The sequence below is a fragment of the Melospiza georgiana genome, chromosome 4 (assembly GCF_028018845.1).
Source record: "Melospiza georgiana isolate bMelGeo1 chromosome 4, bMelGeo1.pri, whole genome shotgun sequence".
NCBI lineage: Eukaryota > Metazoa > Chordata > Aves > Passeriformes > Passerellidae > Melospiza > Melospiza georgiana.
Window position 1 is genome coordinate 58,846,612 of NC_080433.1, and position 27,781 is coordinate 58,874,392.

Sequence of the window (27,781 nt, forward strand, 5' to 3'; positions counted from 1 at the left end):
ATAAATTTTGCCAGACACTCACAGCTGAATTTTTCTCTCTCTGTCTTCTTAGTTTTCCAGCCTAATCATAACCACTAGAGCCCATTTTTTCCCCTCCCATAAACAGCTATTTTGCTATGAGCTTACACCCTTTTCCAGCAGTGTCACTTTTGTACTCCAGTCCCTCCAAGGGATATAATTCTCACCTGTAGGAAAATCTGGGGCTGAGAGAGTGTGAAACACAGAGGCAAAGAAGCCAGTCTGAGGGTAATGGGGCTCAAGCACCTTCATCTCAAAAAGAAACTGTGATTTTATATGTCATAAAGATCTGGCATTAGCATAAACTCCAAAATTAAAAAATGAGAGACACACAGTGAAACAATCTGTTCCTTGAAGCCTGATGTGAACAAAGAGTTAAAAGCCTTTCAGCACAGTGATAGCAGAAGCAATGTGTTCAGCTGAGCAAGGTCCTCAAGCTGAGACAGGCTGTGAGACACCAAGGTTCCATGCTTTCCTGGGGCACAGGGAGATATCACACATCTACTGTTCTGCAGCTTACCACTTCAGTAGCTGTCCTTGTGCCCAAGATCAAAACATGCTGGGAAAAAAAAGATTTATTTGGGTTATAGCTGAAAATTATCTAGATACAGACATACCTATGTATCTGCATTTATTTATGTGTATATAAATATATAGATGGGCATGTTTAAACAATCCTTGAAGATTCTTCTCCTGTGAGTCTAGCAAGAAGTATGCAGAGGTATTTCATGCACATAGAAAAGTCCATGTGTAACCATCAACTTTCAATGTAACCATCTATGTGAAAAACAAATTCCCATTCAGGTACATCCTATCATTAGACTGTAAAGACGACATGACAACAAAACAAAGGAGTTCAGATTTATTTTTCAAGCAATCTCATGTATAAGATAAAATTATCTTTCCAGTAATATGCAAAGAGAACCGAGAAGTATAATCTTCATACAAAAAGATGAGCAATAAATTCATTTGAGTCTAAACATAGAAAACAAAATGCAGCATTGCACTAGGAATTAGAAATATATTGCAATATAAAATGTTTCAAAAATAGTAGCTGTGTTTCTTGATGAAAACACTGGAGTTCTCATTCTTTAGTGCTCCAAAAATATTAGATATTTGTAAAAAAATCTGATTTTCATCCCATACTGCATTTCCAAGGCAGAAAAGCAAGTATGGTGCATGCATATATACAGAGGAACAACTCTGTGGTTGTGTATTTGTGGGCTAAGGGAGGGGACAGAATTCTCAAGTAAAATCCTGGTCCCACCAAGCACTGGACTGGAAGGGACCAGCAGGTACAAACATAACTTAACCCTTAGTTGTAGGCCATTAATCTACCTGGAGAAGGAGGAGGCAGCAGAGAGCAAAACGTTGCAGGCTCCATCCTTACCCCAGCTGCATCTACCAGCCACACAACAGACCAACAGCCTGTAAGGTCAGTGGGAAGGAAAAGAACTCGGTGGAGACAGGATTTTGTGTGATATATGCATGGAACTGTAACAGAATCTAAATTTGACATTACATTAAAAAAGCATTGGTTCAGTAGAAAAAGTCCTTCCCTTTCACAGTAACACCTGCCCTTCATTCTCCCTTTGGCTCCTTTCAGCTAACTCCCTAGCAGCTGCTACTTCATTGCATCTGCACAGAGAAAATCCAAATCCTGAGCAGCAAAACCTGAAGATCAAAACTTGAATTACTGTTATGGCTGCTTTTCCTACTGTGCAAAACAACATCTGGAATTCCAGCCTCTTGGAACTGGTATTACAGCATTGGTTCTCAGGAAGGAAAAGGCATTTATCAGCAAAGTGCATTTGTGAGCAAAACTGAAAGCAGACAGCTTCCTGCATCAGTATTCAGCTTTAGAAAAGGGAAGCTCTAGGCAGGTGCACAGGTACCAGTGCAAATACAACCTGCCCACAGCACTGCACCTCACAGACCTGACTGGTGAAGTTTAAGCCATGCTTAGTTTCAAGGTGGTATAGAAATCCCTAAGCAAAAGCCACAGAAGCAGGCCTGAAACGAAAGGATGCAATTGGTACTATGTTAAGGAGAACCTGCACTTGGGCTAAAGTTCAGTTGTGGACTGATGTGGCTAAACTGCAGCTAGAGCAGGGCTGACACATGTGACAGCAGAGCACTCAGCAGCAAATGAGCTGGCAAACTCCATCAGGCTAAAGTGACACAGTACTGAGTAGTAGGCATAGGTTCCCAAGTGAACGCTTCAAAACCATGCTAGCACAACAGGAGCTAACTCAAAAAGTGGCAATTTAAACCTCTAAACCTAGTGCATTCCAAAGCTGCATATACTACACAATGTATTCCCTTTGTAACAGTACTTAACTTGGATGAGGCACACAGTGTAAGTGGGAAGAGTAAACATGTCATTTGGAGCATCTTCTAAGCACAGTAACTGTGTTGTATTTCAGACTGCCCTTCGCAGCTGCAGAGCTAAATGTTAATGTGCTCTCTCCACAGCACAAGGCAACACGTAACAGCAGGTATTTCAATATACTGCAACCAGCTTCACTCTGGAACAAGACAGGGTATGGGGGGAAGCCTGCTTTAAATTTTCTTCCTCCTCCAATAAATTTAAATTTACATTCATTATGAAGTGATTAAAAATATCAAGATCTAGGTTTCAAATATTTAAGAACTGAACATTTTCAAGATGTAACAGGAACTTATCTGCTAGTAGTGCAGAATTTCTAAACTATTTTTTGCATATTGTTATTGTGAAAACATTCATGAATACTGCTAAAGTGAAAGGGACAACCTGACTTAGAATTTAAGTATCATGTCCATCTCCATTTTTCTGAAAAATAATTTTTACCACATGAACAATTAAACTTCATCAATGGAGTTCATTACCCAGACTTTTCCACCACAAAATAATCCACTAATAGATTTTTCTTTCAGCTTAAATTTGTCGCAATAATAACCCTATACACTTAGAAGATAAACTCTAATAACAAAAAACAAAAACCTTCTGAGATATTTTAGAAAGGATATAAGGAAAGATCTGATTGGTGCTGAAACATGTACATGAAAGCTTAACAATTTTAAGAGGAAAATATCACAACCGGTGAGTACTGACAGTTTCTGCATCAAGCCTGGTGGCAGCTTTTACCGAAGGCAACATTTGCCTATGAAATGGCAGGTGCTGCCTTTAGCTGGTCCAACTGAGATTCTAAAAGGGGAGGTGGGGGAAGCAAAAAAAGCCAAAACCTGCTTAAATCCACTGCTTTCAGTTACTGTTTGATAATGCTGCGAGTACTGTACATAATGCCTTCTGCCCGAACACGTTCAAGTATTGGCCCATAAACATTCTTTGTCAAAGGTATGACCATGCCTTTGGCAGTTATTTCACCTGAAATAAAGGCATTAAAAAAACAGTGTTAGTCCTCTACCAGGTTTATTTGAGAAAGCTTTGGCAGCTTCACAGAGGGGTTTTTGTGGGGGTTGCTGTGCTGGACACAGCCAGATCGAGGTGCAGGGAGCTGCTGAGTCATTCAGCCCTGTCACATCATCAATTATAATGTATCATGCTAAAGGTTTTGTCTATACTAGTGTAACATTTAATATTAAAGGACTTAAAAGATCTTTGTGGATTAAGCAGTAAATTAAGAGTTGTCACTGAATATCCAAACATGCAGATAAAAAATTGCTGTACAGTAGACAGGAAGCATCTGACAAATTTAAAAAATATACATAAATGTACTTAAGAGACACTATGTATTTACTTTCTACAGGCAGGAAGATAAAGAGGACTGAAATTCTGTTACTGAAGTTGGAATAGTCACTTACCATCTAGAACCATTTTAGCAGCTATGGCTGCAGGGTATCCTACTGTTTTAGCCATTGCAGAATATCCTTTGTTGTCCCCATAGACAACCAGATCAATAAATTTGTCTTCCAAATGGCCAGAAGGATGCCTGAGACCTATTTCACTTCTCATAACAATCATATCTCTCTCTCCAGTGCCTAAGAGAAAAGCACACAAACTATCCATTACTTGTATTTCAGTCACATCAAGATGAGGTTCCTGAATAGCCAGGCACTACACACACACAGCATGTGTATCAGGGAAGTGACTGAAGGCAACAGAGAAGGACAGAACACTAAGATCAAACTAAAAGTGTAGCAGGAAAAGAAAAGGATAAATTGGGGAGGTAGGGAACATCACAATACATTAAAAAACCTATCAAGAAGGTTTATTAATGAAGGTGAGCAAACTAATCCAATTAAGGCTAATAAAAGATATTGCCCTTGTTCCATTCAAACCCATGAAAAAGAATTTTTCACATACCAAAGGGCAGCTTCATCTCCATGTGCTTTGCAAGAGCCCCTACAATGGAATCTGCTGCTGGAACCGGTTCATCTCCCAATAAACCTAACCTGGCACAAGAAATGAGGAAATCTTACATCATTGCCTATCAGCAGTTTCATCTCATTTTTTTAATTTCCAGTTGTTCAGCATACCAGTTTAACAGTGTTAACATGAACCAAAATGGCTAGAATTGCAAACATTTATTTTTTTAATTTTTAAACTTTCAAAATCATTGGAACATTTTACCATTCCACTGCTTCCAGCTGACTTTTGTCCTTGTCCAGTTTGCTAAATACAGCTTCTTTAAGAACATGGTGCTCAGCAGGTGACTTAATTCCAACCAGTTTGCACATGAGCTCTTTCTGTTTGAAAACAAAAGGTTCATGAAGGTCTGACATCTGTTCCTACTCCATCTCAATCAAGGTTTTGAGAAACAACTACTCTACTAAGATCAGTTAAAATCCAGGACTTCAGAGAAGTCAGCTTATGTGAACTGGGAAAGTGAGAAAGTTTGAGAATTTTAATCACAATAGGTGAAAATAGAGTTTATCTTTTCCTAAAAGACTTTGTACCCCACCTCTCCACTGCTTCCCCCCATATTTTAGTCTTATCCCTTCCTCTGGCAGCAAAGAAAGACCATAGAAACCTGCATAAAGAAGGAACAGTAGGAGAATATTAGGATGAAAGAGAAGCCCCCTGGAAAATGACAGAGTGAAAATTTAGAGATAGGATATCTTTCAGTTGGTGTAGAAATGGAGAATGTCCCTTTCAAAAGGAAGGAAACAGACCAATAAGATGAACAAAGCTCTGGCAAAATCCTGTGGGTGTTACCAAAGAGATTTCTCATGATACTTGTGCATATCTGAAGGCCATTCTGTGCCACCTAGATGCTAATTATTGCTTGCTTCATTCACAGCAAGGTGGATAATGAAAAGAACTATGAGCAACATACGAAATAAGCAAGAACTGCAGAGTCTACAAGCTCATGTTAGCCTTTCTCTTCTACTTCCCTGACAGAGTAGATGTAAAAACATTGCTAAATGTTTGCAGTGAGAATAATGAGTTTATAGCTATTTTTACAGATTACATAACACTTTATACTTATTCACTGAGGCTAGAAGAACGGGAAATTTCAGTCGTCTTTGCAAAGAAAACTTGAAACTATCAACTCTAAAACTGAAAGTAGACAAAAAATTATCACAAATTTAAAAAAAAAATAAAAAAGGGAAAAAAAAGTAATTACTATATGGCCACCCAAAAACTCCTGGAGTTTGCTCATCTTCCCAATACTAAATGTTAGTCAGAGACAATCAAGACTGTGGCCTCCTCACCTTCTGCTTTCTTGGTTCTGAGAACACTCAAGACATTCTTCAGCTCTTTCCACCCCATACTGAAACATGAAATACCCAGTCTCTACAGAGACAACAAAAATTCTGATTGCCAAATGTAAGAGCAGCACATCAGAGTCATGTCTTGGCTGAGATAAAGATGAAGTAAGGCACCCAAAATCAAGACAGAAAAGATGCATAACAGAAGATCTAAAAAATGCTTGTACAGAATTTCAATAGAAAAAAACATCAATATCCTTTATGCACAAGCTCTTACTTCTTGATGCCCTGAAAAATACTTTTACACTGACAATCATGAGCCAGTAATAATTTGGACACTGCAAACTCTGAGCACTGAGGACTAGACTGTGACTAACAAAAAGCATAAGACAATTCATAAAAATATGGCCATGTCTTTGCCTAGCTGAGGCCTGAAAGCTTCCAATGTCAGACACCCCAACCTGTTCCAGCACCTTATTCCATTCCTGCTGAAGAAAGTTCTCCAAATTTCCAGGAAAAAAAAAATCAAAGATCAGGATGCAATAGAAGATTCTCATTGCTAAGTACACCCAAGTCTAGCAATAAGAAAACCATCAATAAACCAGAGGAAAGAAGGCAGAGTAAGCAGAGAACTCACCCAGGTTAGAGGTGGTGTAGTTGAGCTTAGCAAAGGATAAGGGTCTGGGTTAATTAATCCTAGTTTTACAAAGCCCCCCATGGTTCTGGAGTACCCCTGAAATAAAAGAATAACACCATTAAATATATTAATTGCTTGAAACTGAGGTATTTCTCCTTGGTTTGAATGCAGTGATAGACATAACCATCATTATTCCCTGGGAAGCCAGGCGCAATAACCTGCTGTCAGTGAGGTTACTGCCACAGAGCAGGGTCTTCCCCAGCCCCTCTCCACCCTTCCCCACTTTTCAATACTTGTTTTTAATGCTTTATTCTGTCATCAATACTTCCATGGCAAGTACCATTGGTTGCTGAGATCAAAGGGCTCAGCTGGCCAGCACTGGTTGAAATCCCAGCCCATCACTGCAGGGTTGTATCAGCCAGCTGGCCCATAAACAAACTACTGAATACAGAGAGCACAAGGCTGAACTCTGCTCACCCAGTTCACACCACTGGGATCGTGTGGACATCACATGGACTGCTTTTAAAGGTAAGAATCCTGTGTGCTTACTTTTCATCTTCGGGAATATCAGACAGACAAAGCAGAATGGTTTAAAAGGAACTGCAAAGGTTGCATTAGGCTGCACACTAAAAGAAGTCTCGACTGATTTCTGCTTACTTCAGTTTGTATCCCATTAACATTCCCACGCAGCTGCTGAATACCTGAGAGCACTTACATGCAAGTGACTAGAAACACAAAAAAGGCAGAATGGAGGAAATAAAGCACCCTGAAAGAAGACTAATTAAGAGTCACTTATTAGGAGCACTATGTTATCAGCTCAGATGGCCTTGCAGTGAGATCCTTCTGTATGACACCTCTTTTAAACTGACTCCATCAGCTATCTAAACTTAATCTCTAAAAGGCACTTTTAGGAGATGACTGGCTCCTCAGTGAACAGACTGGCTCCTGCTCTGCAGCACAGCAGCACATGCAAAGGGCCAACACTAACTTCTGTCCTGCTCAGTACTCTGTGCAGGCAGAGGTATGGAAACCCTTCCCCAAGCCCTGCCAACCCCAGCCCAGCCCAAAGTGCTGGCCCTGCTGTGAGATAAGGGAACAGCACTAAGCACAGGAGCAGCATTCCTGCAGCGCACTGACATCCACCTGGCATGGCACCCTGACACTTCTGCAGTTCCTTGCACAAGCCCATACTAAAGAAGAAAGTTTTACCAGGCACCAAATGGAATGGATATTGCCATATTAGGATTCCATTATGAGATGGACATGTCCCACATATTTTTACAATCTCTTCTGAAAAAGAGATTGTATCTAGACTGACAGAAAGAGAGCTATTGCAATTTATAACCCTTTTTCCCCCATATTGGCCTTCCTTCTTCCATGCCTTTATCTAAGCAAGCTTCCCTCCTAGAAATAAAGAAAAAATCCTGTTGTATTGCAACAGAGGAATTAAGACAAAAAGGACATACAACTTCCTCAGGCTATGGACAAATAACAACAACTTAAACCCTAGCATAAACCTTAACAGACATAACACAACATCCATAAAAGCTTTTTCAAACCTTCAATATGGTTCTAGGTTTATTCCATCTTAATATATATTGACTGAAAAAAATAAAGAAAATCTGACAGAAAAACATCAAAACATTTTGATTCTGCATTGAACATTTAACAAATTAAAGGAAAAGACTCGATCAATTAGAAGGGAAGCACATTTATCTCTCAACATTTTACTTAGCTGACCAAAATTATAAAGCTTCTCAAATTTAAGATTATTAGTTACTTAATGAAAAACTTCTCAGATTAATGGAAAATCATAATTTTCTGTAATATTTTTACACTGTGTTTTCCATGGGAATACATGAAAACAGAATTATTTATTTTTTTTAAATGTTCTGTTGATCTGACACCAGATACAGAGCCAGAATAAAAAGAGGAAACACAGACTATGTAAGAGAACTGGCCAACTGTCTAAAACGAATAAAATTATTTTTCCATTTTGCAGCAAATACCTGTTAAATACACCAGGTAAAGTTACATTAAAAAAAAAATAACTGCTTTGAATTGTCTCAACTGGGATAATGGGGAGCTCATAAACAGCAAGTGCAAACCTATAAAAGGCTTAAATACACATTTTTATTGAAATTGCAACATTCATCTCTTGAGGAAAACAATAATTACTAATACTAACACCAACAACTTACTTTGTATCTTAAGGTGCCTCTCAGTAAAGTACGAGCTGTCTGAATACCATATGGCTCTGCATATTTTGTACTGTCTCTGTTGGGAAAACCTTCAAGGTTTAATCCTGGGAAAAAATCCATTGGAGTAACAGAATCCAGTAACGCTCCTCCAGCTGGAATATTGATAATCTAAAGTTTGTGAAAGAACAGCAAATATTATTTTTGTGCAGTTGTATTCAACTTATTTTAGAACAGAAAAGATAAAGTATGCTCAAAAGCAGGAAAAACAAGTTTGGCATTCAAGTGCAAACAAAGGCCCAATCTAAATAAAGCAGTTGCCCAAGCCATTTAATCATACCTGGTGCAGGAAGAGCATGCAATGTGTCAGCCATCAAAGGGCTAAAACAAGCCATTTTCTTCTCACACACAGTTGGTTCCTGCTGCACTTATATTAAAATGGCAGGTTCCCATTTCACTTACATTAAGGCCATTTTGGAGCATGTTTCTAACTGCACCAGTGTGATGGGAGATTCTACCCATGAGCTCTCTGTTTTTTGGTCAAATAATTTATTAACTTGTTTAGGTTTTGTTTGGTAGTTTTTATATGGGAGACAAAGCAGATATAAAGAAAATGATGGATGCTTGTTCATTTTTTAAAAAAATATTAAAATAAATCAAGTGGTATCACATGGATATAAAATTACTGCCCATGTGTGCCTTTACTTGAAGCTACAAAGCACCACGGAAGGAAAAAAAAAAAAAAACTCCAAAATGGGTGAGTAGTTCTCTTACCACTCTCTTCCCAACCACAGCCCTGAATCCTGTTTCCTTCAAGCAGCTAAAGCCCAGATCTGCTATGTAGCATCAATACAAACTCGTTTTCTGACTTCTGAGCAAAGGGCCAAGGTTTACTTATAGAAGAAATACTCAAGCAGTGAAGCCTGCAGCAATGCCAAAAGATACTCTTGTGTTTGCCAGGCAAGACAAGTGTGTGAAAGAATCCCACAAAATGGTCAAAGACATAAGTATTTAGAGGCAAGGAGGGAAAATTGCAGAATTTACTGACAAGATCATCTAGTGCTGGCATAATGACTCATTCATATGCATGATCTAATTGCTCCTAGCAATGGGTGAACCAGATCAGAAATAGAAATATTTCAACATTTTCCAAGAACCTTTTTCATCTGAAACTTATACTTCATTGCTTTTTAAATAATGATCCAACAACATACAATCCCTGCATTTCTCCTTTCTTACTTCCATAAAAAGAGTAGAGCACCAAAATGTCATAGGTAACTAGCTAAACTTTGCAGTGGTTATACAAGGCAGTCTCCTTGACAATTTCAGTAACTACTCTGAGCAAGTGACAGTGGAAATAGATAGTGCTGGAAAGCAGAAATGTGATAATGGCTTGCAATAGCTTTGCACAAATCAATTACAATGTTTACACAACACAGAAGCAGTGACATTTGTAAGGTTAAGTCTAATGACTCCTGCACAAACAGCAAAACAGAGCTTCTATAAAACAGACCAAAAAACATTTCACAAAACCCACTCAGCGGGTTATTGGTATTACACATTGCACCAAAAGAGAAAGGAATCCAGAGTTCTACTATCCATTGTGCAAGTACAAAATGAAGCTATTTGATTTATTAACACAACTAGATAGACAAGCATTCCCACCTTTGTTTCACAGGACGAAAGACAGGGCAATTAAATAGCAAAAGCAACATCCAACAGGAATGGAAGTTGTGTCCAGAAAAATCAACTCCAATCCATTGATTTTGTCTTTAGAATAAATTCCTTCCTGGCCACCAGTTTCCACACAGCAAGTAAGTGTTAAGCTAGTAGCAGCTAGGTATCATTATGCTCCAAACATAGTCCTAAGTGATTTATGCAACTGGCTTAGGTAACTGGCTGCCACCAGCTTGAAAGTAAATGCAGCATCTTACAAGTCCCACTTCCTTCCTTAGCCAAATACCACAGTTTTTATCTGTTTTTAAATGAAAATTTTCCCATTACTTCACCTCTCCATCTTTTAAATACGTAGCAGACTGAACTGTATTCAGCAGCACTCCTTGTGGACTCCAGCTGAACTTGTACCTCAGAGGATTGTCAGAGTGCTCTGGAGCTGGCAGGCCACCGCAGAAAGAGGTGTACGATATAACCTGTCAGATTTATCCACAGGAAAGAAACAGCGAAGAGAAAATATATCAGGATGCATAGAGATGTACCCATCAGTTCAAAATTTCTGGTTTTCCTCAAATGGTCAGATGAGAAGGATCTACAGTGGGGAGGGAAAAACTACAGGCACTGCCCATAAGGGAGAGGAAAAGATACACTGGGGCAGGGCCATCTTAGTTGATGTTCTCACCAAGTGAGTTAGTAGCTATGAAATTCAAAGCATCAGAAAAAGTAAAATGTCCAGAGTCTGTTACATGTCAGTGACAAGCTCAAACCTGCATGGTGTTAGAAGAACTTTACGAACATAATCTTGGCAGAACTACACACTCCTCACCAACCTTACCGTAGCACCAACTTCTTTCGCCTTGTCAATACATTCCATCGCCAACATGTGATCAAGACCAGGATCCAAGCCCATTTCACTGACAACTGTAATACCAGCAGCTTCTACACTAAAAATAACAGAAACACAGAGCCATCAGAATATTCGCTATTGCTGGCCTTTTATTCCATAAATCTGTCCAATCTGCCCAGTGAAGCTTCCCCAACACAGGAAATTCTGGGCTCTGTCTGTAGCTAGTGGGAATAAAGAAACAAAAGCAGATATTAAACCCTGAGAAGTGACAACCATCTAAGAGCCTTCTAACCTTTTTTTTTCTCTTACTTCTCTGCACCTAGGTTCTGGTGGAAAAAGAATTTTCTACCAGCTATTCCATATCCCACAATCTCCTGGACAGTGCTATAATGCAGGAAGGTAGTAATGCAGAGAGCAGCACAAAGCTAGTCATAATTGTCCTGAAGAGCTCCAACAAGGAAGAGAGACTAAAATGCCTGCTATCCAAAATTACAAGTATTTGGGGTTTTTTTTTCCTAACAGTTGCCTACAGTCCCAGAGGAGTTCACATATCACCACAAACTGAGGATTTATTTTATTTTCAAAATCAGTTTGTCTTTTGACAAATGAGAAGTGTCCTTTTTATTCTCTTTTCCTGAGCGCATGCTATATTCTCAGTAAGAATGGTAGGAGAGGCCCCTAAATATCCCTCACTTTCTGCAACACTTAGAATCTACACTGGTAGATTCTCTACCAGTCTACTTTTTCTGTTTTATCTTTTGTAAAGACACAGCATGTACAATTCTTCACTTGAATGCACTTCAGATTTTCCAATACTGTGACTCAGAGGAGCACCTAGATTAAGCATCATGCTCGAAACAACTTCCAAGCATAGAGTTAGCAGGACAACAGAAACATTAGCTAGAGTTATCACCAGTTTGAAAATTATACAGTGGGGGTATCCAAAAGAAGAGCATGAAGGAGATTAAGTGTAGATACAATAAACCAAGAAATGAGTTTTTATTACGGGAAGGCAAAGGACGATGAACAAGCTTGCTGGTGGAATATGACAGTACAGCTACTCAGCTTGAATATCAGCCCAGCTCAAACATCTTAACAGGTCTGAGGGAAGAGGAAAAGGCACATTAACATGAAATAGGATGAGGCAGGCAGAAAAATAAATTCCATTATTTAGAGCATTAGCCTAACCAGGTTGTAGTATACACTCATTGCAACATGCACCTTTGGGAAAGTTACTTGGTCCTCCATCACAGAAAGAGAAGCAGAAAGAATTTGGAAAGCAGTAATTCACAAGTGTTGCAGGTGCAACAGACTACAAAATATTCAGATAATGCACTAAAGAAGGAAGCAACACCAGGGAGATTCTACTTCCACACCTACCTCTCCTGAAGTTCTTTCATGGCTGGTGTTAAGTAGCTGGCTGTTACCAAGTTCACTTTGTGGTCAATACATTTCTTAGCAACAAAAGGATGTGCTGAATAAGGCAGCAAACTACAAAGGAAGGAGAATCATGCAACATCAAAATTCAACTAGTTATTTATCTTGTCACTGGAAAGGCACTCAAATGTTTTTTGAATGCCTACAAAAGAGCTCAAGTAATAGCTCAAAAAAACAGTCACACCTGCCTTGCCCTGAGCAGTTCCATACCAATGGAAGTGAAACAGTACCCTAGCAGGACAGCATTGTTGTATGCACTCAGAACAGGGCACTGAACAATAGGGAAGTCATTCTTGAGAGAGCATCACACTTCTCTGTGAACCACAAACCACTGACCTCTTTCCAAAGACATCTTCTAAACAAGCATGCTGGAGGTTTAGAAGATGCAAAACTGTCCTTGAGAAAGCTTGCATTACAAAGATCTTGGTGAACTACTTTGTGAAAAGCACGCTCTACATAGAACAGAAGCAACATTCATGACAGCTGTGGCAAAAGGAACAAAATGGCAAGGACAATGAAGTTCCTTCCCTGTATCAATATCTGGAATGAGTTCTTTCTTAATGGGATATTCAGAAGAAATTACCAAGATGCCAGAATTTTGCCTCCTCTTGTGAACATGAAAATTTGATCCCAGAGACACATAAGCTTGTGGATGCAACTGGCCCTTCACATTAACGAGGAAATCCACCTATCTGATGAACACTTCTGAAGAAGTCAAAACCCCTTTTAAAGTTCTGATGCCCTGCTACACGAGAAGGCAGCAGCCAGTTACAACTACTTACATACACAAATACCACCCCAAATCTTGGCCATTAAAAATAAGTTTATGTGTTGATTTAGGTCAAGGAGCTAAGGGAAAGAAGCAGCATGACTTAGGGTTGAGCCATCATGTTTTACACAGAAATCTAACCTGATCACAAGGTCGTGGTTTTTCACCAAAGAGGACAGCTTTTCCTCATGCTTAAGGACATCCATATGAACTGGAGTAACATTTCTGTACTTCTCTGTCAGTTGTTCAAGTTGCTCCTTCATGACAGATACTGTTTTAAAAATAAAACAATAAACCATTACCTACAGATGAACCTAAGTCTAAAGCACAGCCACGTATAATTGTGCCATATTTCCCAAAGAGAAACATTTGCATGCATGTTTTCCTTCACTAACAGTTGAAGGAAAATCAGGCATTTAGTAAACAAATATGTTCAGAAAAATTTACTCAATCCCTCATTCCACATGTTTAAAAAGAAATATTTTGAAACTCTTTCAACACACTTCAATAGAATTCCAATTTACAGTCAAGAACAGTTTAATAGCTTAAAGCAAAAACTAATTCACATCAATCACAATTTTAAAAATGACAAAGATAGAAACAATAAGCTTCAGCTTAGGTCAAGTGTGAGCAAAAGGTTCAAACTGACTACTTTTAATATTTACATATGGCTTATTCCTCCCAATCCCAAATACCATATTTTAACTAAATGGGATAAACCCAGTCGCTGCCTGCCCTCACTTAACTACCAATATAAAGAAAGCAGAACTGAAAGAGATCCACACTAACACCACCAGTATTTGCCACTTTTGACTGGTTTCCCTTACAGCTCACCATGCTGCCAGCACAAGCCAGAGAGAACAAAAAAGGAGTGGCCAAAGAAGACAGCACATGGGGCACAAGCTCCTGGGGAATTAAAAGGCATCAGCACTTACCATTATAAGGAAAGCAGAACTGAAAAAGAGAACGACAGTAACACAACCAGTATTTGCTACATCTGACTAACTTCCTTTCCCAGCTCACCATGCTGCCAGCACAAACCAGAGAACACAGCCAGGAAAAAGGAACAGTCAAAGAAGGCAGCAGGAAGGGCACAAGGTTATGGAGAATTAAAAGCATCTGTGCCTCTGAGTTAGGGCCTTATTCCCTTATGGCCTTTCCACAGTCAGTGGGAAATAAACATTACCAGAAGGTGTTTCTCTATACCCTACAAATCAAATTGTGCTGAAGGAAAAGAGCTAGGCAAAATCATCCACAAATTCAAACTAAAAAAAATTTGATTACATGAAGGTTTCCCAATTAAAGTTTTCATCATCTGGACTTGAAGTGGTGTAGCCTAACACTACAAAACCAAACATGGCACTTGGACGTGCATTTTGTTTTCTGCACCTACTTGCCTGCTATCAGAACATTAAACAAGTAATATCTTCATGCCCCTTTCCTTCTGTGCTATTTTTGTGCATGTGTGCTGTAGAAACTGCATGTTTTTAAGCTACCCAGATAAGAGGCTATGTTTGTTCAGTGCCTGGCAAAACAGATCTTCCAGTTCACCTGGTTTCCCTTCCTGCTACTGCACAGCAGGGAGAGGATGGAACCTGTGTAGTGACAAGGGGATGGGCAGTGCACATTGCTGTAATCCTTCCTTCTTCGCCACCTCAGGCAGTGCTCACAACAAGGGTGCAGCTTTCCTAGATTTCCCCTCTTCCTCCCAGTAAATCTTTTCCCAGGGGTTAAAAGTACTATGGTTGTCACCATAAAGGGTAGAAAAGTAGCCAAGAGCCAAGTATGAAAATTGCATGACAAAAAAAAAAAAAAATCAATGCAATAACAACAACAATCAACAGCAATGAAACTGTAAGTTCTAAGGGAAACCACTTGCCAGCAAAGTATCTTTCAGGCAATAAGGCAATAGAGCCTGAGTTTTAAATCTGAAGTCCCAGAATTAGGGTAAAGTCATCATTAAGGGTACAAAAAAGAATTATTGAGATGCCCAGCCTGAAATATGCTACAGATAAAACCAAAACAGAGGAATAAACAAGTAGGCATTTGGTGCTCATGGGAAAGTCAGTCTGAAGTTTTACCATCAAGACACTCATTTTAAGGAAAGCAGTTAATTAACTCATACAGATGTCTATAAAAACATTTTTATATTATTGTTGTGTGAGGATGAAAACACAGCCAAAGACCAACAAAGTGACTGACTATCTACAAAACCAATCCTGAGCCCAAAGTGGGTTAGAAGGAAAAATTCTTCCAATTTCCCTATAGGTTACACATGCACACAGTTAATTTCTAACATGGCTATGTCATTTTCAAATCAATTATTTAAATTCAAAGTGCTCACAAAGCTACAAAATCCTTTTCTGCTGTGCACAATAACAAAGATTTCCTTTATCTTTTCTCAGAACCACATCCATTTATTATTTATGAGAAGGGTTCTGCCACGTGCTTCAGTAACACATAATACTGTAATAAAAACAAATTCTTACATACCAACTGTGATGCCAATGTTGGAATCTCTAGTGAGATATTCAAGCACAGGGCCAGAAACATAGCCAGATCCAAGCAATAAAACTCTCTTCTCACCACTCATCTTCAGTAACTGAGCCTGCTCCCTAGAAGGTGTTACAGGCAAAATTTAAAATCACACAGAAGGAAACTGTAATCTGCCCAGCTTAACAGAAGAAGTATGTTTTGGTACGTCTACAAAGCACAAGCTCTATTCAGACCAAGAGTCAAGTACCCAGCTCCCCAATCCAGGGCTATCTAGTGCTGCTCCCATTCTTCTGCTGCATAACTTCTAGTTCCATTCCTCCAACATAAACATGATCAAATCCATCAACAATCCCACCACTTCTCTGATTTCTTCTAGCTGTTCATCAAAACTTTCCTCAGTTGTATTTTTCCCAATGGCCAAATTACTGTAACCTGATAACTTGAGGGCCACCAATGTCATGCTGGGCTGTCAGAAAGGGATTCCAGGCTCTGCCTTGCTCCCTTTACATCACAGTTAACTCTTAAAAGACACAAAATCATGCTGGTGAAAGAATGTTTCTGTAAATATACTAGGTTCATATTAGTCCATCACAGAAACATGACAGTCAATAAAAGTCAAATAAAAGTTAATGCCCAACCAAGAAATCATTATTGCAGACAAGGACTCAGATTTGGAAACCATCACAGTGATTCAACCTAACTACTACTACTCTCATAAATAAATTTAAGTTGATCTCCTGTTGACTTTCAATATATGATGTACTCACATTAGATTTTGCATTTCTTTCTGTCAACAGAATTATGCACTCAGCAGTTGTTTAAATATGCTCTCAGAAACTCAGAAATCATAGCAGGAATACGCATTTTGGCTGTTTATAATTAGTTTTCCCTTTAGGTTAAATTTGCACTAAGTTGTAAAATCAGGATTGTGAAACTGTCTAACATATGACTACACAGATAAAAATTATTTAGCAAAACAAAAAATTCTTAAAGCACTTCTTATTTTTGAGAAAGTTGTTCACTGCCCTACTGTTTAATCTAATTAAAGGAGATTGAGGCTTGGCTTTTCTTATCCCGTGCCCTGAAAATAAATGTCAACAATAGGTCGGACTTTCAAAGATACAGTCTCATGGGAATCTTCATAAGCATCTAAGCAAGATCCTCAGTTTCCCCTCTGTCCACTAAGAGTTTATAGCAGCATTGCAGATTATGCCTCAGACAGAATCCTGACCTGTAGCTGACAAGATGATGTCCACTCTGCTGAAACCTGCTGACCTCAGAAGAGGACCAACCACATGTCTACTAAATAGTATTTGGTTCAGATGTTTTTGAGGCTTCTCATGGCAGCCAAAAGTCAGTATTTTGGCTGTGATTTTTCATTTCAAGAACGGCCATAACAATGACAGATGATGTAGAAGTCTGCCAGAGCAACACCTAATAGCAAGACAAACCAGAGCACTATTGCCCAACCTAAAGCATGGCAGGAAGTGTCTGACCATCTTTAGGGGCACAAGGCCTCCAATAATACCATTGAAAAACTACTGTGAGTGAAGAGAGTTAAATCAATGCCAACTGCACTATATCATATGTCTGAGGCACATTCCAGCTTACTGTATCAGTACTGTAAAGCTTGAATTACTCTCCAAAATTTCAGATGTTCCATCCTCCTTTACTCCTATTTCAGAGCTTTTTTAAAAAGTCATTCTTTTCAGATAATTAAATGTGAATGGTATGTACCAATGTATCAACTCTCTAACCTAAATTATTACTATAGATTACTGTAAATTTTGACCTTCATAAAGTTTTGCAGATTTGATATTTCTAAAAAAAAATGTTAAATCATTATTTAATACATTCACAGAAATTCTCCTAAGCCTGTGATATCCTTTTATATTGCAAGGATTACATACAAGGATTTTCCTTGTCTTCCTCCTATCAGAACATCTTCCACAACTGTACTCTTATGGGCAGTGAAAGAGAAGAATTTCTCTCCATCCATGCTTTAGGGAACTGAAGTGGTAGGTAGCTTGGAGTGTTGATGAAGGAGAAGTTCTTATATGAAAGCAAGCTGGATTTTGAAATCCAACTTATCATATTTACTAAATATTTTCTAGTGTATAGAATTAAGTCACACTTGGATCAAATACAGTATGTTTACTCTAGGACAGGCAAAAACATGAGCTGCCAAATGACTCATCAAGCATGAGAACAGAATCTACACAGCTCCAGATTATGCCTACTCTCTATAAATGAGTTTTAATAATTCAGTTACAAATAACATCTACATTGTTAATGTGATGTGCCTTTACAGCTGTGGGTGAGAAACCAGTAAGAGCTAAGAAGCAAGTAAGGGTGCAAAGATGTAGATGAGTTTGTTTGGCAAATCTAATGGCACCCAAGACAGTTCAGCTCATACAGTCTGGCTGTCCTACATCTGAAATGTTCACAGACTTGAAGGAGTATTAGCAATTAGTCTAAATAGAACCCCCAGAAACTAAACTAGATGTAGCATAATACTTTTCTAGAGAGGAAACAAGCCACATAATTCCCATAGGGCCTGAACAAGAGCGCATCTCTATCTAAACCATCACACCCTAAGCACTAAAACCCTTCTTTCACTTGCATCACCTCTGAAGTTTGCAAAATAAATGACAGTATTGTTAGCAGGTGCTGCTTTTCTGACAGCTAAGTTAACAACACCACTGAACAAATGAACATCACATGTAGCACACAGATCTGCAGAAATATCAAAAATCTACCCAAAAAAACCACCCTTGTAAATTAAGTCTCCATGGCAGTTCACAAACAAGCATGCAAGTGATTAGGGAGGAAGCTAAAAAAATATCAGATCCTTGCACTGTGTGATGAATAAAAAAAATTATTATTGAGACAGCCTCTCGAAGGGCACAACTATCGAAGAGCACATAACAAAAATCACTGTGAGCTGAAGCCTCTGAGAGGCAAATAGCACATTACTTAGTGTGAAAAATTTACCCATAGTTCATCATGCACAAGTTCATAACCAGAAGTCCCAAAGAAAATTGGAGGGGTTTGAGATGCAGAAGTCAACACACTGGTTTTAGTGCATAGTGCATGCAGTGCTTATGGTCAGACCAATTTAAATGTTTGTAAGATGTACAGTGTAGCTGTCACTGACCAGGAACATGAACCCACTTACTGTGAAATTAACATTTTTCGTGTGTAAACTATAGATATTTGTTAATAGTAAGGGGGCAAGGGGAATGGAAGGGATGGACAGGTTACTTATACTTTTGTTATCTTAATTCACCCTAGGCTACCACTGCACATAACTGCTGTGACAGGGTGGGAGGAAGTGGTAGCTGAAGCTGTAGGTGATGAATATAACAAAATGTCTGAGAGTCTCAGAGTCTCCTCAATACATCCAGCCACAGAACAATGCCACACAGCACAGCACTTGAGCCATACAAGAAGTAACTAGATTCAAGGAATATTCAAGAGCCTTTTGCTTTCAGCCATTCCTTTTAAATGACTGTATGCTACATCCTTTTCAAAAGGGCAAGGAGTAACAGAGTAAATCTAGCATGTGGCTGTTCTCTGCCTCTGGTAAAACAGTTTTCATAATGCAAGACAGAGAAAAATGACCACTTTCTCAGCTTCAATGTAAGTTACTAACAACACATGTTAATGATTTAGGCAATGTGCATGAAGAAATAAGACCATCAACCTGGTAGACATTTAGATACAGTGCAGCATAGATGCATTCCACCAAGACACAAGAATAAGTGAATGTAAAAGGGGAGACAGAATGCAGACAGGGTGGCTTTTTAAATCCTGAATCAAATAAATTTCAAGAGCCTACATTACCTGCTCTCTCTCAGTTTCTGGATATATTGATACTTAGGTGTCAGTGAGCCATTGGATGCAATCACTGCCTGGAAACACATGAAACAGATTTTGAGGGCTTTATGTGTCTGTATATTTCAAAGCAGAGGAAGACAAGAAGGGTGCAAAATTGCAAAACTTACATCTCGAACAACAGGCGAGTAATTCTGTTTCTCAAGAGGTTCTGAGCCTTCTGATACCAGCTGTGGAGATAAGTTATTTCAAATCAGGTCATTTTATTATCAAATATTTCTCAAAGTAAAACATGAAGATTTTGAGCAACATTTAAATGCATGCAACAATACCAATGTCTTGTATATTTAAAATACTTATGGCTGCAATCAGCATCACTTGACTTTTAGGAAAATACAGGAATTCGAACAGCAGTCTGACTGTGAGGGATTGTTGAGTGCCCAAGAAAATCAGATGTTTACATCTGGTGCAGCGTCCAGAAGCAATGAATTACCTGCCAGAGCCTGTTTTCTGCCTACAGAAAGTGTTCTTGACAAATCCCTGAGACATCCAGGTCACTCATGTCTCGTTCACATGTTTCCTTTTCAAAGGATTGCCTCAAGACTTCAAAAGTTTTTTTTTCTTTTTCTGAAGTACAAAGTCAGTTATGTTCTACAGCAGATTCCTTTTGAATGTATACAGGAGACCAGAAAAGCAACAAACAAGCAGACCAAATTCTGAGCCTTTTTACCTTCCTGTCGGACACATAAGCTCTTACCATCTCTTCAATATAAGGGAAAAGCATATCCCCAAAGTACTCTGTTGCTTCTATAGGAAGCTGAGCTGGCAGATTGTCAATGGAACACATCAGAATCCCCGAGCCTTCAACACTGAAAGAGAGAAAACAGCTCTTCTAAACTACCTCTTACTACCTGAAAGGCATCGCCTTTCACAAGTGTTACAATTTTTTCAATTCAATGTTTCACTCTATAACTTCCAATGGAAAACAGTACAAAGTAAGGGCTCTCCCACCTGTCATGAGTAATATGCTGGTCAGCATCATACATACAAAATGGGTTGTCAATTGTTGTACACTCAGTCATAAATTCTATAGATCCTCCAGTATCTGCTGAAATGTCACATATGGCCAGAAGCCTAAAGCAATTAAAATAAAAAGGCAGCATTATACAAAGAGAGCATTATACAAATTACTAAGAAACACAGGTATTAAAGGTCACAAGTGAACAGGAGATAAAAGAAATGTGAGAAGAATGTGAGAAGATCTATGCAACTTGTAGCCTTCTTCATCTCAACCAATTTAGAAGTCAACAAAACACAAAAAATGGTATCCAGAAATATAATGGAAATTTGGCCCTACTGTAGTCATCAGGTTTGAATTCCTATCAAGAGCATCCAGTTTCATGGAAAGACTGACAGAATCCATTCACCCATGATATTTTCTCTCTATGCCATGTGTGGCCAACACCTCCCATTCATTTTCCATCTACCAATTCCCTCAGGCCATGCCTATGCAGTCCTGCATTAAACTAACTTCCCATCCTAAAGGGAAGCCTGAAGAAGCAGCTGCCTCCTACCAGTTCACAGATAGCAGGTGCAGGTGGAGCATTCATTGGCCTAATGCACAGCCTCTGGCTCCACTGAAGGTTAACTCTTCAACTCTTTATTTGTCATGTGAGAGAAAGAAAGGTGTCAAGAGCTGGCAGAGAAGAGACAAAGAGCTGACTCCTCACTAGGATGTATTTTCATGTCCTCCCCAAATCTGTGTCAGGGCTATTAGAGAAAGGGTAGCTCCCATCCCCACTGAAAGGAGACTAACCCTTGATTTGCCCCCTACATTCTATCCTTAAAACTATTCAGGGCTGTGAAGCATTTCCAGTACCTGCTGCAGAAATAAGAAGTGCTAAAGAACAGTTATTGAACTTGTACATGCCAAATGACAGGGTAGGAAGAACTTTCCCTGAAACTCTGCTCAGGCATAGAAACTTCTCCCAATACTGGTGCAGCAGGTACATTCCCAAATACCACACTTTTGTTTGTATGAGATTCTGTATGAAAATCAGTGGCAGAACTACCTCTGCAGAAAGACAGCTGATACCTGCTAATCATTTCTACTGTAATGTTTTCAAAAACTCCAAACTGTGAAAATAGGACTGCAAAGCACAAAAGAACAAGAGTGAAATCAATGGGGCACTGTAAAACATGCCACAGGAACAATGTAAAATAAACAGAATTATTTACTATGTACTGAGATGAAACTACCTATCACTACAAGTTAATCATCGCGCTGCAAAATTGTTACAAGTGAAATGAGTGCCTTACCTGTGTGGTAATTCAGGACAGCCATCCGTTGCACCAGTAGCAGATTTAACAGGCACCAGCAGCTTCTGAGTGTCCTGCCGACTCAGCAAGCGAGGACTATTCTGTTCCCAGTATATGCCATTAATTAAACAAGTTGTGTAGGGTGCAACCTGCAGGGAAAGTTACAGATGCCTGATGTTTTCACCTAGTACTTCAAGAAGGACCTGGTCTAGCATTTTAGGTTAATGCTCTCTCAAATGATGAATATGCAAAAGTGTAGTAAGTACAAACACTCTGTAGAAAACCCCTCATAAAAGAACAGAAAAGATGCTCACATCAATGTGAAAGCGAGAAATGTAATTTTCTGGATGTTTATCATAGTCTGCTGGATCATACTGTCCATCACGTTTCCTCACAAGATGATGGTGACGACTTAGCACTGTTCCATAGACTTTCCTGAGGTCTGAAGTAAAAAAGAAAAATCAGCTCTTATACTTGGACAAAAAGGATTTCAGTGTTTTTAATCACTATTGTCACTGCATACCTCCAGATCTGGAAACTTCCTTTAACTCATGGGGCTCCACAAACTCACATGGGAGAGCACTGAACATTTCTTGAGCACCCTGAAATCACAAAGAAGGATTTAGAATAAGCAGACCATAAATGTCATGTAACACTGCTCACTTGGTGTTTGAAAACAAATATAAAATTTCACACACAATTTGACAGCCCTGCCAGAGAACAGCTCCAGAGACGTACACATTGTTTCACACATACTCCTGCTTACCCAAAACTAAGCAGCTTGGGCATTATGTGCAAGGAATTTACATCATTCCCCACTACCACAAAATGCCTAAACCACAATCCAGTGCCTGGTTCTTATTTCTAATGGCTGAGCAGGAAACCTCAACTCAGTCACAAGAGGGTTTCGCTGCCACTCTGAGGAACAGTTTCTCTTTAGGAAAGATCCCTGAAGCCACTCCTCATCAACCAGGCTGTTCTAAAAGCCAGGAACTACAAGATGACTTCCCCAATGAAGTATGATCACAACCGGAAGATTTTCAGACACATCATCCTTTTGGCTAGAATGAACACATTTATGCAGGCAGTGATTTTGTTTTATAGCTGGAGCCTTGTTAACTGATAGTTATTGCCAAAACCAGGGGTAAGTCTTTTCCCTATGTCACAAAAAATAGCCCTAAAGTCAAGAACTTGTAAGCCAAGCCAACAATATCCAGACATAAAAACTCAGCAGGTGTTGGAAAAAATAATTCTTTCCTCCATACTTTAATGGAGTGATTAATTTACCTTGTGAGCACAGAGTCAACAGCGGAGAGAGAGGGGGAGAGAAATCATGCAGGATGGAAAGGAGAGAGAATCAGTAAGATTTAATCCATGTTCATTGATAAGAAGTTAGCACGTCAGCCTGGTTAGGCATGACCTCATATTAAACATCTTAGTTTGTGGTAGTTAAAAATTGTTACTGGCAAAGGAAAATGTGAAGCTCAAGCAAACAAAATGAACCCATCAACCCATTTAACCTGACAGAGATCAAATGCCAAGAATTTCTATTAACAATTATATAGCATTTCATTTTGAAGACAATTCTTACCTTAGAAACATTACCAGTGCCCGTAAACACAAATGTTAAGGGCCCCACTGACTTTGGCATCAGTCCCAGAGAAATTTCATACCCGGCATCCCGAACTGCCTGCACAGCCTGACTGCTATTCCTGTAGTTATGTGCCATCCCAATGTGCTGAAATCAAAGGCACAGATCCATCAAGATATTCTCTATATTCAAATACAGATAACTAGCAGATTCCAAAATTTATTTAACTAAAGAAAAATACATAAAAAATACTCTTACCATGAAGGGAGTGTGATGACCCAGAGCTAAAAATCGCAAACCCAATCCATGCAGAATGTTGATCATTCCTGTTGTTAAAAAAAAAATAGAAAATTGGGCCATCAGTCCATCAGTCTTAATTACAAGTATGCATAGTTAGAAATTGCAGAGATTGACTGAAGCCTCAAATAATCCCAGGTATTTTTCCCATGTTTTTATATTAATACTTTACTTCTAAAGAAAGTCTACATAAAATCAGAGAAGGAGAAAATTAATAGCAGTCCATGACCTTAAACTTGCTCTTGGCCCATTATGCATTAAGGCACCATTTAATATTCAGATATCCTTTTATGAGGTGTATCCACATCACCGGATTCCAAAGAAGGAAATAAAAGAGTCTCCTGAAGAAACAGTGTTGAAGTTCAGTAGAAAGAAATGAGAACCACGGCATACAAGAATCAGATTAAATGCAAACAGTGACAAACAGATATTGTTCAAGCTCTTGGGACTGACAGCAGCCTCTTTTTTATCAAAAGCCTAATCAGTTGATCTCTTGATATTTAGTCTGCTCCAGATAGTTCAATGGACAAACAGGACTTCAAGACAACAGCATAAAATATTAGATTTGTCAGGAATCCACATGACTACTTGACATGTCGTCTCATGAAAGCAGGAGGCACAAACCAGAATGGAAAAAAGCTGTTAAAAGCGAGAATTCAAAATGCAGTTAAAAACACATTGCAAGCCTCAACTTCCAGGAAGGACAGACAACCAGAAGTATTACAGGAAGTCACTTGTTGCAAGCCTGCCTTTACTTTATACACTATACCTGCTACACCAGCCCACTTTCCAAAGGCCACAACTCGCATTCCTTTATGATCAACCATTTTTTCATAGTCAAACAGTCGAATTTCCTGAAAATACACAGCAAACTGAGTATTAAAACTTTCAGTGAATGCAGTCTGTGGCACGTTGCTCTCCCAGGAACTACCTTTTCACATGCCTTTGTCATTCTTTATTGATAGAGCCTGATGGGTTTATATACGGTAAGAAGACAAAGTATAAAAATAAAAACATAACAGCAGCACTGAACTCTTGTTTGAAAGAGTGTCTGCACTGCCCATGCCCTCTTTGCACAGGGCTCCCCAATGTGCCACTCCAGCTGCTGCAGGCCCATTCACATCCTCTGGCAAGAGGCTGCTCATTTCTGCATGAACTGCTTTCCTCAGACTGCACTCCAGCTTAGTAACTTCCCAACTCTTCGTGCTCAGAGAGAAAGAGCCTCCCTTGAGCACACCATGCTCACAACTTATCTGCCTCATGCACATGAAGAGAGTACCACTGCAAACACAAGATCCTCTGAGCAAGAAATACTCAGTTTCAGGAAAAGATACTGAAAACTGTCCTTGTTAGCCTCGTTTACAAATATGTCTGCTGGAAGTAACCATACTAGGCAGCAAGCTCTTGATCATACTCATTTTCCATCCCATGTTAATTGACAATGATCTTCAACATGACATAATTTACCTGTTTCAAGATCTCATCCAAAAGGGGCATGTTTGCCTCTTGGGCTTTAATAGTGTGAGAGAAGAAGGCATAGTTCTTTTTTGGGATTAATTTGTCCTCTGGAGGTCTCTTCACACCTATTATCAGTGAAGCCTCAGAAATATCTTCTTGAATAATGGCACCTGCTTTGATGTACTCCTATGAAAGAGAAAAATCAAAGAAAATTTTTCTGTGTTTTTTCTTAATCAGATCTCAGCATATTAGCATCTAGAACAGAGGAAAAATAAATAATTCTACCAAGCAGAAACAAGCTACTGCATGTGATACATTCATAAAATTCTTTGATAAAGAGGTATCAAGTATCAAATTGAATTACCATGCTATTATCCTATTATACAAGGCCAAATTATATATTTGTGTGAGTCAAGTACTTCATCTTACATTTACAGACTACAAAAAGGATATTTAACTAAATTTGAAACATCTTGCAGCATTGCAATAATGAACACTTTGTAAGATATTCAAAGACTTGGAAATAAGTTTAGAGAAATCTGAAAAATTCAAAAATATGAAGACTGGTAACATGCAATTTTATAAAATTGTGTACGTGCAAGTCCAAGCTGATGAGCAATTTCTAAGGAAATGCAATAGTATGATCTGCACTTTGATGAAAAAAGCATTGTGTCTTAATTAAAAGGTGGTATCTGCAAGTAATGACTAATTCCCAACTTTTGTTTCAATTTGCATCTGTTTTCTCAGTTATCTTACAGCAGAGTACTACTGCTGCTACAAAAATTGTAAAAGCTCTCTGTCCTGAAGCTCACAGCATTAAAGAAAAATCTCCTCATTTCACATGAGGAATAGGTTTGAAGCAAGAGTGGAATTCACCAGATTCATCTTTCCTGCTCTTTTAAAAAATAGTGTTTCTAAGAGTTCTTGCATTCTCACAAACAGAAGACAAAAACACCAATTTTAAAGAAATTCCCAAGCTTCTATTTCAAGAGAACCTAGAACTTCCAGGGAGAGTGATGACAGGACATGAAACTAATAAAAACAACTCCAAAAAACCACCATGATGCCAAGATTACATTACAAGGGTAATAGAACTATTCCCTTTCCTTTCCACTAGCACAACTCCTCATTTAGCAGCAAAATTTACATGTTTCTGGGGGTTTTATATGTTTCCTCATGAATAGCCTTTGAATATTATTTTTCCTGTACTATGGTTAACAACTGCACGATGATTTTGCTTGTGTCTGCAAATGGGACCTTACCTTTTCATGGATGGCTCTCCGGTTTGATGGCTGCACCAAGACCTTGTATCCCATCTTTGTCAACTCCTTAACGTGCTTTGGTGCCAGAGGAGCTCTTCTCTCCCATGCATTGACATCCTCCCTCCTGATGGCCAGCACGGACTTACGGTGCTGCCAGCGCTTAGCGTGGTGGAGCACACACCTACCCTTTGTGTGACTAAAGGCTCGGAGCATGGTAAAGCCTGATGGCAGCAAAGACAAAGTAATAAAACAATACAGGTACACACTCAATTCAGACACTGTTGGTACAAAAGTTCTGGTCTCCTCTAGCATCTGCTGTAAAACACAAACCAGACACTTCATACTCTAGTTCTTCATACTTTTGTGAGACATGAATTCGATTTCAGTGAGTTTTGTTGCATCTTGGTCTGATGACTAAAATTTTCAATTTTAGTAATTGTTTTGATTACTGTAAAGGAGGGGTTTTAATGTGTTCTATGCAGCTACTTTTAACTGCAGGGCTTAAGAAGAATTCTGGAAACTTAAATTTTCCAATTATATTCATTTGCCACCATAAACCAGGCAAAGACCATCAAAACTCGCATCAAGAACAGTAAGAACTAACAAACATACGAAAGAAAGCAGAACACAGGCTGTATGGCAGGCAGTTGATTAAAAGAGAAAGACCAGCACTAAGTATACAACTAATGCTTACACAGGCCAACAATGGAAGATAAGATCAAGATCAAGACCTTAACTACTGAGTAGCAGTGAGCATATGTGTGACCAGGAACAACAGGTTTTGCCCTAATACGAATTTGCTGTAAAATGGAAAATCTTCACTAGAACAGATTCCCACTGCAGAGAAAAACCCCTTTATCTTTTATCTCGGTCTCTTCACTCCCAGTGAAGCCTATATGCCACTGCTTATTTCTGCAGGGACACTGCAGGGACACTGCGGTCCAGCATCAGGAGCCAAAGGCCGTCAGATACATATGCAATTAAAAGATGTGAATCTCAGAGATAGGCTTCAAAAATGTGAACTTTGCTTCCAACGCAATTTTAACTGATAATAAATGAATCTCTGTATCTGAATCATTTGGAAAATCCTGTTTGTCCTCATGCCTCAAACTTGTAAAATCTCTATATACCTAAAGACTTCAGAGGTCCTGTTTAACTCTAGGCTTGGTGAAACAGAGGGACTAGCACACGAAGGATAGCACGAAGGGAAGCACACAGTCATCTGCAACAGCTCCAAGTGTGGTCTTCCTACCACGACTACATCTGTCCACCAGCAAAGGTTACTG

At 39.0% G+C, this 27,781-nt stretch overlaps 1 protein-coding gene across 1 annotated transcript; it reads right to left on the reverse strand.

Annotated features, from left to right (window-relative positions):
• Positions 1–854: 854 nt before the first annotated feature.
• Positions 855–26,837, reverse strand: AASS (aminoadipate-semialdehyde synthase). The gene is made up of 23 exons (XM_058022269.1): positions 26,496–26,837; positions 25,243–25,419; positions 24,545–24,629; positions 23,737–23,804; positions 23,479–23,625; positions 22,411–22,489; positions 22,202–22,329; positions 21,888–22,036; positions 20,580–20,702; positions 20,326–20,437; positions 19,739–19,798; positions 19,578–19,645; positions 15,729–15,850; positions 13,377–13,506; positions 12,410–12,520; positions 11,018–11,126; positions 10,518–10,658; positions 8,512–8,679; positions 6,311–6,406; positions 4,592–4,707; positions 4,325–4,413; positions 3,823–3,999; positions 855–3,385 (listed from the first exon to the last, which is right to left on the reverse strand). The coding sequence occupies exons 1-23, from the start codon at positions 26,835–26,837 to the stop codon at positions 3,267–3,269; spliced, it is 2,916 nt and encodes a 971-aa protein (XP_057878252.1). The 3' UTR covers positions 855–3,266.
• Between the last annotated feature and the right edge of the window lie 944 nt (positions 26,838–27,781).

Excerpts from the sequence above, each read along its gene's own strand:
- AASS (XM_058022269.1), bottom strand. The coding sequence starts at position 26,837 with ATGAAGTGTCTGGTTTGTGTTTTACAGCAGATGCTAGAGGAGACCAGA. Across the intron at positions 23,805-24,544 it reads AAAGTGGGCTGGTGTAGCAG|GAATGATCAACATTCTGCAT; the intron begins GTATAGTGTATA and ends TTTTAACAACAG. Across the intron at positions 11,127-12,409 it reads ATGAAAGAACTTCAGGAGAG|TGTAGAAGCTGCTGGTATTA; the intron begins GTAGGTGTGGAA and ends TGTTATTTTTAG.